This window comes from Salmo salar, chromosome 18 (assembly GCF_965601325.2).
Source record: "Salmo salar chromosome 18, fSalSal1, whole genome shotgun sequence".
In the NCBI taxonomy this organism is placed as follows: Eukaryota; Metazoa; Chordata; class Actinopteri; order Salmoniformes; family Salmonidae; genus Salmo; species Salmo salar.
Window position 1 is genome coordinate 15451954 of NC_138308.1, and position 12319 is coordinate 15464272.

At 38.9% G+C, this 12319-nt stretch overlaps 1 protein-coding gene across 15 annotated transcripts in view; it reads right to left on the minus strand.

Annotated features, from left to right (window-relative positions):
- Positions 1-294: 294 nt before the first annotated feature.
- Positions 295-12319, minus strand: part of col13a1 (collagen, type XIII, alpha 1) — a 111325-nt gene continuing 99300 nt past the window's right edge. For 10 of the 15 annotated variants that reach the window (XM_082964489.1, XM_014153943.3, XM_014153962.3 and 7 more), the window contains 3 exons: positions 11223-11309; positions 6525-6563; positions 295-4377 (listed from right to left, as the gene is read on the minus strand). In XM_082964489.1, the coding sequence (XP_082820615.1) occupies positions 4348-4377; positions 6525-6563; positions 11223-11309 (156 nt within the window). In that variant the 3' untranslated portion in view covers positions 295-4347. 15 annotated transcript variants of the gene reach the window in all.

Here is a 12319-nt window from a genome sequence, read left to right on the forward strand (position 1 = left end):
TTTGAATTTGGCTACTCCTGGTGGCTCCCCCTGGTGGTTGCATGGTGTTTATCAACGTAGAAACAGTTATTAAATACTGGCCATATTCGCACTTTGCATTGATACAGTACGTTTAAATATAGGCGAATGTCTTGATTACCTCTCTCATAACTCAGTTGATTAGCCTACCTTTGACGAGGTTTATCAGAATAGATGCTCTATACCATATAAAGTCTGGCTACTGGAGATGATTTCCACAAGGTTTAATTGAGAGACGCCTCTAGCAACAAGGGACAAGGGTTAAAATGATAATAATTCACTTTTAAAATGTTTTATTATTGACAATGTTCTCAAAATGTATTGAACAGTGAAATAACGATTGGCAATCAGTGACGAAAGCTGCCATTTATGGTTTATAAAAACAGTTTCTGTTAGAAAGAAACAGCACCGTTGACAGCATACTTAACTCTGTATTCCATTTTTGTTTTTTTACGGACGACTCACATTGACTCTCAAGAAACAAAATGTTGACACCTCAATTCAACGTTCAAATGTCACATTTCATAAATTGTCAAGAGTCTGTAACAGCAGAGGGAATTATAAAAGGTCACTTAACTGACATAATTCCTAATTTTGTGCAGAAATGGCATATCAAATAAATTCCCAAAGTATTTTGCTGAAACAGAACATAAGTTTGTAAAATGTCACTGTTGCCGTCAAATAGTAAATAACGCTTACAAACAATAATATCAGCATGCAGATGGTTTTTTACATCAAATGCATTGAAATAAATGCCCTCATATCCGTTCTCAGTTACCTACTGAAACTGATTATCACACAAACTGGTTTTATAATATTATACATCGTGATTTCTACCGAGCACACTACATAGTAGATAGTTAAGAAAAAACAAAATGAATGTCAACGGCAGGTTAACTGTAACGATCTTCTAAAATGGTTTCTATCACCTTAACTATCTCTCTCCTAAACTGCTTTAAATACACATAATGGTGATGACATCAAGAAGTGATACATCCACTTAATACAAAACAGAATGCGTTGATCATAGACTGGCATAAACATATCTGTAATGTCCACTAAAGTGATGAATCAAATAACTTTACAGTGGATACAACACCATTCCTCAAACAAATCTGTGTACTCTTCACATGAGAAGGCATTAACTGTAAATTGGCTTTGACTAAAATCAAGAATGAATTGAAGACATAATTGAAGGGTTTTTGTGAAGTGTTTTTCAGTAGAAACACACATTTTCACAAAAGGACCACATGTTGTGCTCAGGTTCCAGAAATAACTTCACATGACCTATCATCAGTTAATAAGTGTTTTTCATGAGTGACATGTTCTAAGATATTATGTGTTAAATAGTTATATTTGAAGTATGCATAATTACATGAAGAGTACACTTAATATATAAATACAGTAAAAGATGAAGACAAGTCAAGTTAAGTCAATTGGGAAATGTATACCAAGAAATATAATACAAACATGTAATAATAATGTCCAGAGAAGATATTGTAAAACTAAAGAGTACTGCCATTGTGCAAAATATCAGTGAGAAAAAGCAGAAATTAAATTCACACAAACTTTCAAAGATGACCCTACAGTAAATGAACTAAGGTGAATAGTGTTTTGAATACATTGTTACAAAAGAATGAATGATTCTTTGAGTATAGCTACTATCTTCATAGGAGTATTCAGCTGAATAAAGGATTGTGGGTGGTAATGTGACACATTTCCTGGGGACGATGGACTCTCTTGTTTGAAAGATTTGAGGTGAACCAAATAATCTTAGAATCAAATGAAAACCTTCAAATGGCCTGATTACCCATCTGTTATGTGTCATTGCACGAAAGTGCTCCACTAAATAAACATGTATACAGAATGATTTACATCCTTGGGAGGAAGGCTGCTTGTTGAGAACCTTTGTTAAACAAAACACTAAGGCAACACTTTACATTCATTTGCATTTACAGTAATTACTTGAATACAGTAACAGCACTTGACTTGATCCACTTTTATATAAAGGTCGTGTTGTAGGAGCTGTTCATGTGTAATTAATTACATGTTAATTCAAATTCAGAATCAACAGGGGCAGAGTAAGCCTAGTTCTCGGGCAAACATTCCAAACAATTGGGTGAAGAGAAACCATTCAGATAAATTAACAATATATATATTTTTTTAAATGGTTAGATCCTTTTGCCTTTAGACTACATTTCTGTTACCAATTCGTGTCAGTAATGCTAGAGTGGTCTCAATCGTTCACCCTCACCGCCTGCCTAGGTCAACGTGGCCTTTATCAAATCTAAAGAACAAACACAATAACTGACCCTGGTTTGCAATACACCATTTGGATATGAATATGGACTCTAGCAAAGCACTGTGTTGTATTCACCACTTTGAACATTCAAATGATTATTGTATGTGCATTTTGATTTGAGGTGTGAGGAGGGTTAGAAGACAGTTGTCAATATGCCACAAGGAATGCTTCTGTTGTGTTGAACATAGTAAAAGGCACAAGATATCATAGTCGTTGACAAGATGGACATATTGTCAGTTCAGTCTTCAGACTTCGTTTTCACACAATAATGCAATGAAATTGTTGATACATTTTTGGAAGAGAAAATAATAAAATACCTTTACCCCAACTGCTCAAATCAAAATGAGTTTCACGAGGTCAAAATGTCATAGGCGACCTAAATAAGCAATTCATTCGATTTAAAATGATTCTAAACGTCTGTTACCAGCTGTCCAATAGCTTGTGCCTCCAGCCATGACACCTCACACAATCCTAAATAAAAGACCTTCTTTCATCAGTATGAAAGCATCATTTTTCATGACACATGTTTAGAGGAGCTGTTTAATGTCAGAATTTGACAAAATATTTGCCCACAATAGAAATCTGCCTTCTTTATGGTTAATATCATACTTCAAGGGTGACAAACAGTTACACTAAAGCCCACCGATTCATACAGACAGGATAAACGTGTTGAAATTATTCCTGCTGAAATTAGCTGCCCAATTTGATTCATGATGACTTGCATTTAGTGTGGCATTCCTCGGGAATCTTATTTTAGGGTAAAGAAATTATGGTACTCTGGCTTTTACAAACTGGTATGAAACTGGTTATTCCAGATCATAAACTGGGTGGTTTGAAAGCTGATTGGCTGAAAGCTGTGGTATATCAGACCGTATACCATGGGTATGACAAAACATGTATTTTTACTGCTGTAATTACATTAGTGACCATTTTATAATAGCAATAAGGCACCTTGGGGGTTTGTGGTATATGGCCAATATACCACAGCTAAGGGCTGTGTCTAGGCGCTCCGCTTTGCGTCGTGCGTGAGAACAGTCCTTAGCCATGGTATATTGGTCATATACCACACCTCCGAGGGCCTTACTGCTTAAATACGCATTAAAAGCTGTCAGTATGACTGCAGACATGTATTATCTAAGACAGTCTAAAACGATAGAGTATCTATGTTGAGTAAAAACATTTTGGGATAAAATGAGAGGCTCCCATGTCACATCAATATAATATATATACAAGAACATGGAGTGAGCGCTTTAAAAAAGTGTGTGAACCCTCTCCTACTGTACAATACTTACTCTTACAGCATTGATATAATGGTGAGTTTTACATCTCGGTACAAGAATGTGAATACATTTAATATACGTCTATTAGACATGTATAAATGTATACCAACAAAATGCTGGTAATAAAGTTCTTCCTTAGGCACAGGTCAGGCCACATAGCTACATAAACAGTATGTTATATGCCTGCAACACCCAGGATATTAGAGAAGGCAGTGAGTTTGATATCAGGAATCATCAAAAGCATTTCCCTTTGTTTTTTGGTTTGTCTCGGAAACACATGAACATGGAGAGAATACATCTGTCTGTTCTGCGAGCTGCTCTGAATTCTTGAATCACAGTTGTTGGTGTCAAATAAAACACAGGAAATTGTACACTATAAAAAAGTGAATGTCTCACTTTCACATAGTGAATAAAGATATATATCTCAAAGAAAAGCATATATCTCAAAGAAATGCATCTCTATCTCTTTGTGGCTTTGATGGCTTGTCCAACCCGAGGAGCCTTCAGCAAAGAACTGCAAAGGAAACTGAAATCCTTTTGTTTCCGAGTCTTATTGAAGTCAGTCTGCTCACTGCTGCGACTGGAGCCCCCCAATGTCACTGGCTCTGTGTTCAGCCGGCTGGAAAATCTGTGAGTAAAATGACAATCCCAGGTCGGGTCAAAACTCAACGATATCTCCAAACGCCTTCGAGTTTCCATTCTGCAGCTTTGAGCGAAACGTTGTTGAGCAGATCTCTTGAACCTCTACTACTTGGCCAGTTGGAAAGGATTTTGACCCTTTCAAAGAAAAAGAGGTTTGTGTCAAGGGATAACTCTTTCCATACTAGCAATCTACAGTATATGCTTCTTACCATCCCTGTGTAGTTTATTGTATATGCCAGTTCAAAGAACTCACCTCAAACAGCATTATTCATGCTTTTTGGCACACACACATTCAGGTCACTACAAACCATAGCAGAGCAATGGAAATAACAGATTTCAATGCACACTTAACACAATTCATGTGAAATGAAATATTAGCATGATACAACACTCATAAAATGCATCCCCAGATCCCAAACTCTGTATGTTCTTCAATGCAAAGTGATGCCATAAAAAATATATATGTTATTTTTAAAGCACACAACTGTACTGTATGTACTATTAAAAAAAATAGGTTTATTTCTGATTGTCAGTTTGAACATATAAGGTTAACAAACATTTAAATGTCAATTTGAACAGATTCTCAATGATTTCTCATGAACTTTGAGTTGAACCTATAACAAGGAGAGCATGGCAGGGGAACATGGCACACGTTAGCATGAGGTATAAGAACCTGATGAAGACGTTATTGAAGGTGGTAATCTCTGAGTCTAGCTATACATTTCCAAGCAGAGCAGAACACAAACAGAGCTTCTTTTTTTATTTTTTTTACAATGAGCAGTGGCAATGGACCAACTCTACTCCAGTCCCCTTCATCCATCTCTTCAATACTGATTCATAAACACAGTTAGCAAGGGCGACGTAGGTCACTCCCTGTTTAAAGTACAGCTGCAAATAACTAGTCTGGTATTTCTTAACAAGATCTTCATTGTCCATTAATAGCTTTCTTCATATAAATAAATGGATGCGTTGCACAGGGTGTAGAGGCAATGTGGCTGTTGCAGCAGGATGCCTTAAGGGTCAGCAGCAATATTTCAGTCATCCAAGAGAAAGCTTGTTACATGGGTTTGTATCAATTTGATAAAGTTCGAACAAAAAAAGGCAAACAACTACGGTTAAATAGAGCCTGATAGTCAAAAAGCAGGATGAGGTGGCCCCTTAGATTTGGTTAAAAAATATATATTTACAGATGATTTGGAGAAATTGAGGTCAGGTTATACGTGAAGCTATACTGTAACTTAGAATGGTTGGTCATTCTGGCTGTGAAACTACTCAGCCAGTGAAAGAGCAGCAAATGCTAAGTATTTGTTCTCTGTTTCAAAATTGCTGTTTTTCCTAGGGGGAAACAACTAAAGCTTCAAATGGTCAGGCAATCTCAGTTGAAACCCCTTCATGAGATAAAATGTTTCCCTTTTAGAGACAACGACAAAATGTGCTAGTGTGGCATGCTGGATATTCAGGATACGTTATGGGTTTATGATATCAGAACCCTAAACGGTTAAAAGAGGATGTGTTGAGAACCATGGGTATCTGTGCGCTAGTGATTCAAATGGCTATACTGTACAGTGCAGACTAAATACAGTGCTGTCTGTCACCATGACGTGAGTTGTGTACATATTTAGACAGGAACATTTGCGGGGCTGTAGGTTTTCATCATTTTGATCTCTACAAAGAGGGTTCAACTAAGATATTTTAAAAAGCCAACACTTCATCTTTCCAGCCCCACAACTCAGTGCAGCATGGTCACAACAAAACAAAACAACAGGATACAATAAGTTAATAAGCAATATCTGTTCACATTATGCACAAATATCATGCATATGTAGCCACATTATAATTTCTTCGTCACCCAAACATGTTGACATAATGCATAGCTATTAAATCCAATACATAAACATTATTACAACTAATAAAAATAAACACTCTGTACAAAGAACCTGGCATATTTTTATGATTTTCTTTTTTTCTTTCTCATCAGTATAAGAGAGCACATAAAAAGTACAAAAATAAATATTCTATGTACAATCACACATGCCACCCCGAAGTTATCGTTACTGCAAAGAGAAGGCAAAAAAAAACACACATTAGTTCATGCAATGTTCATTGAGGATACAATGAACAGGAATACAACTAAGCACTTTTCTACAGTATTAATGAAGTAATGACAGATGATGTTGTTGATTATACTGGCATTGGGGATAATAAAAAAGGCAGAACTACCAAGCACTTAATCAGCCCAAGATGCAGATAGTGTACATTCACAGCAGGACTCTTTCTCTTACTTTATTCCAACACCCTGATACTGGTAAGCCATCATCCCCCTAAGGAAAGAAAGAGAGGGAGTGAGTCATAAACACTCTGAGGTAACGCTTTACATGAAAGGGATAGTTCACCCAAATTACAAAATTACATTTTATAGACAAAGTATGACAGCAATCCATGCTTTGGTTTAGTTTCCCCTCACACTCTTTCCACATGCTAACATGTTAGCATTTGTGGCACAAATCTCCCTTAAGTCATGGGGCCGATATTAACGTTTTTCACACATCATATTGAAAATCTATAAGTGACTTTGTTGAGTTTCACAATCCATTTTAGATACTTTCGGAGGATTTGGACAAGATGCGCGGAAAATGATAATATTGGTCCCATGACTTGAATAAGTTTTGTGCCACAAATGCTAAAACGTTAGCATGTGGGAAGTGCCAGGGAAACTAAACACATGGATTGCTGTCATACCTTCTCCATAGACAGCTTACAGGTTAAGGAAACCAATGTGTAATTTGGTAATTTGTGTGAACTATCTGTTTAAGTTGTTCTGACACAGACTAACTTAATATAAAGTGTTACTGCTAAAACTGTAGAATGTGACTTTCTGTACAGTATAACCATGCAAACACGCAAACATGTACACAAAACACAATGCAGTTTACTGTTGAATAAATACTATTGTGTGTGTATAATATTTATGCAATGTACTATGCATGTACTATGCATATTGTGTTAAAAAGCACCAACAACCAACCAAACAACTAGTGGTACAGTAGTAGATGTGTATTTGTAAAAATATGACTCCATCGTCTGAATTAATTCAAACTTTTAGAAATAGGGTTTAAACACAGCCAGTGGGCTGTTATTTTCTTTCATCTGGCATCTTCTAGGAATGAATCAAACCGTCAACCTCTTTTTTCTCTCCTTTTCAATACATAAACAAAACAGGGTTCAACTAAAATCATTGAGGAGGCCCTGTTTTTTTCCCAAGAGAATCTTTCTCAATACAGTTCTGTTGCCCAAAATGGTAAAGGATAAGGTGGAGGGAAAAGGTGCCATGCGAGTGGTAGTGGAGGAGACAGGGATACAAATAAGAAAAGTAAGGCTATTAACTGTCAAGAGTCTTTGAAAATAACTATTTAAAGTCACTTAATGGGTCCTGGGTTATTATGATCAAGAAAATAGATTATGTCGCACACCAGTAATTACTGTAGGTGTTTTGCTACCCTTGCAAGAAAAAATATAATTCTCAGCAAATCAATTATTAGTGTTAGTAAAAAATGTGTGGATGCACAGTTTATCTAAAACAATAGTACATTTGTAGTTAATAGCTTGATCAACAGTGTGCGCATGCCTACTCTGTAAATAAAGGCATTGCTCTTCTCAAATCAAATCACATTTTGGTCACATGCTTTGTAAACAACAGGTGTGGACTAACAGCAAAATGCTTAATTACGGGCCCTTCCCAACGATGCAGACAGAAAGAAAATAAAGAAATAAAGGAAAGTAAAACACGTAATTATATACAGTATACCAGTACCGAGTCGATGTGCAGTGAGTGGTACGAGGTAATTGAGGTAGATGAGTACATATAACTACGAATAAAGTGGCAGATAGTAAACGGTATTAGTAGCAGCAACTCAAAATCAAATGACATTTCATTTTATTGGTCGTGTACACATATTTTGCAGATGTTATTGCAGGTGCAGCGAAATGCTTATGTTTCTAGCTCCAACAGTGCAGTAATACCTAACAATACAAAACAATACACACAAATACCACACATTAAAAGAAAGGAATTAAGAAATATCAGAACGAGCAATGTCAAAGTCTGGAATATAAATATGTATATGATGGTGTGTACAGACAGTATGGACAGTATATGAATAAAAAAGGTATGTACAGCAGTAGTTATATAGGATGAGTCTTGACTAGAATACAGTATACACATATGAAGTGGGTAAAACAGTATGTAAACATTATTTATAACATTAAGTTACCGGTGTTCAATGACTATGTACATAGGGCAGCAGTCTCTAAGGTGTAGGGTAGAGTACCGGGTGGTAGCCGGCTAGTAACAGTGACTAAGTTTAGGGCAGGGAACTGGGCGGAGGCCGGCTAGTGGTGACTATTTAACAGTCTGATGGCTTGAAGATAGAAACTGTTTTTCAGTCTCTTGGATCCAATTTTGATGCACGTGCACTGTTTCCGCCTTCTTGATGATAGCGTGGTGAACAGGCCGTGACTTGGGTGTCTGAGGTTCTTGATGATCTTCTTGGCCTTCCTGTGACACAGGGTTCTGTAGATGTCCTGAAGGGCAGGCAGTGTGCCCCCGGTGATGCGTTGGGCTGCCTGCACCACCCTCTGGAGAGCCCTGCGGTTGTGGACGGTGCAATTGCTGTATCAGGATGCTCTCAATGGTGCATCTGTAGAAGTTTGTGAGGGTCTTAGGGGCCAAGACGAATTTCTTCAGCCTCCTGTTGTTGAAGAGGCACTGGTGAGCCTTTTTCCCCACACTGTCTGTGTGGATGGATCATTTCAGATTGTCAGTGATAGTGCCCGCCGAGGAACTTGAAGCTTTTCACCCTCTCCCCGTCAATGTGGATGGGGATGTGCTCTCTCAATTGTCTCCTGAAGTACACAATAGTGTCGTCTAGGGTGTTGGGTAAGGTTATATGATCCTTAACTAGTCTCTCAAAGCATTTCATGATGACAGAAGTGAGTGCTACGGGGCGATAGCCATTTAGTTCAGTTACCTTCGTTTTCTTGGGTACAGGAACAATGGTGGACATCTTGAAGCAGGTGGGGACAACAGACTGGGATAGGGAGAAATGTAATATGTCCATAAACCCTCCAGCCAGCTGGTCTGAACATACTCTGAGGATACGACTTGGGATGCCGTCTGGGCAGGCAGCCTTGCGAGGGTTAACATGCTTAAATGTCTTGCTATAACGTCGGCCACGGAGAAGACAGCTCACAGTCGGCGGCGGTAATGGGTTTTCCTCGAAGCAACGAAGAAGGTGTTTAGGTTGACCGGGAGCATGGCAATAGTCTCCGCGACGTGGCTGGCTTTGTTTGAGTATGTAGTTGCAAAGGTGACCTGCTGGTAGAAATGAGGTACGACAGATTTCAATTTTCCTGCATTAAAATCACCGCGACTAGGAGCGCCACCTCTGGATGAGCATTTTATTGTTTGCTTATGGCCCTATACAGCTCGTTGAGTGCGGTCTTAGTGCCAGCATCGGTTTCTGGTGGTAAATAGACAGCTATGGAAAATATAGATGAAAAATATCTTGGTAAATAATAAAGTCTACAGCTTATCATGAGCTATTCTAAATCATGCGAGCAGACTCTCGAGATTTCCTTAATATTAGAGATCGAGCTTCAGCTGTCATCAACAACGCAGCACACACCACCCTTCTTGATGTTACTCGATGCTGCCGTTCTGTCCTGCCGATGCATAGAAAAACCAGCTAGATGTGTATTATCCATGTCCTTGTTCAGCCAAATTTCAGAGAAACATAGGATATTACAGTTCTTCAGGTCTGGTTGATGGGATAGTCTCGAATGGAGCTTGTCCAGGTTGTCCAGTGATTGTACATTCGCCAATAGAACAGAGGTGTATTTACTCGCCGTCGTAGTTTCATTAGGTTGCCCACACGTCGGACTCTATATCGCCGTCTCTTTCTCTTCCAGGTGTCTGGGATTAGGGCCTGGTCCGGGGTAAGCAGTATGTCCTGCGCTGCCGACTCGTTGAAGTAGAAATCTTCATCTAAATCGAGGTTAGCTGTTCTGATGTCCAAAATGCTTTTTTCGGTCATAGGAGACGATGGCGGAAACATTGTGTACAAAACAAAGTTAAGATCAGCGCAACCCCCCCACACACACACACACACAAAATAGCAGAATTGGTTAGCAACCCGTTAAACAGCCTTTATTTGTCTAAATATTTTTACATAACTAACGGTACTATTGTGTTAGTTCAATGTAATGCTCAGGCAGCCCTATTATATTAGCTCTTACTTATGCCTAAAGTAAAGTGAATAAGAAAATGTATGGAATTGTTAAGGGGTGGTTAGAAAAGCCAAGGCATGCTGGATAGGGAAGGGAGAGAGGAAGCATACCACAGGACAAGGGGCATCCAGCCCGTCCAGGCCAGGGAGGCCCGGTTCACCTTTTTCTCCTTTAAAGCCTCGGAAACCCTGTTTGTGAAATCAACCTTGTAAACATCTGCACATTGCCCCTCCTTTAGCAGCAGTATACCCTGCTGGCTGATGTGAGGACCTGCTGCCGCTCCGTTCGCAGACTGAAGCCTGTAGCTACAGACACACCTAAACATGCAGGCGGCCTGGGACTGACAGGAACAGACTCACTGGGGTAAGTGGGCCATGTTTCTGTTAGTCTTACCCTTGAAAAGAAAACCCCCTCAGATGGTTCATGGTCACTGGTCCTGGGGTGATTATTCATTCTTAACCAATAATCATCCAGTCATTCAATGAATATCACTACTGCAGTTTGTATCTCTGGACTAATACTGTAGTAGACGCTTGGACCAAAACCACTTCAGGGTCTATTAGAGTCGGTTAAGAGGCAAAAGGAAGTCAGGATTAGAACACAGAGACTCCTGATTGTCAGTGCAGGTTATGTGGTATTCTGAGGGTCGCTCCTTCTTTTTGCCACCTGGCTTGCACTTTGAACGCAGGACATACCAATGGACAGGGGGCATCTAATCCAGGTGCTCCTTGGTCCCCCTTATCCCCTTTAGTTCCCCTGTTGCCTTTCTTGCCCCTCTCTCCCTGCAAACAACAGTGCATTACAAGAGACAGGCTTTAGTTCCTCCTGGCTGGCTCGCCCACACAGTAAGCAAATATGTTTGCTTTTTGAAATCATGACGCTTGTATTCTTACCTAAGGAATTTAGACATTTTACAGATAATTGAAGACCATAAAAGTAAGGATGATGTGCTTTTTTGGGTTTACGAAGAAGAGTACTGAAGTTTAAGAATGTAGTGGTGGGGAAAGTAAGTGGAGGAAGTTAGGGAGTAGGGATACAGGCCAATGCTATTGGTGAGCGGGTTCCTTTAGTGCCTGAGATAACCTTCACAGACTTGTTGCAGGGATAGAAACACTTCATTGATCAATAAAAAAAAAATATATATATATATTACCTTTATTTAACTAGGCAAGTCAGTTAAGAACAAATTCTTATTTTGATTCATCAACTACTACAGGATATTACAAGGGTATCACTAGCCCTAACACAACATAATATTCATGAGCCATACAGCGGAAAAGTATGCTGTTGTTTGTGTACACTAAAGGTGGCTGTACTGGCTACTAGCTGGCTACAAGTAAACAAGCCACTTACAGTATCTTCAAAAGCAAATATTTTTCTCTCAAGAAATGGCATTCCTTTACTGCTGAAGTTGCAGTTATATAATGGACGTGAAGGGCTACAGTATTTACACGCGGAATAGTTACATTATGCACCTACAGCCTATATTAGGTTGATCTATTATATGTGGATATATGTATAAAACCAGACCACATTATTATTCAAACATCCGCTCACCAAGATCAAGGCCTTTGAAGGGGTTGGATTAGGGGCTAGACGTGTTTATCAAGAAGGAATTGGAATTGGAAATATAATAAATCCTGGCTAACATATAATGCTCTCACAACGTCGCCTCAACGTTGCCTGAAAACCATCAACCTTGGCTAACGTTGTGGCAATGTTGGGAGAACATTACTTGTCAGCCAAGTGAAAGGAAATTACAGGCAGGCTTGCAGGGAAGGTAAGTGGTAAG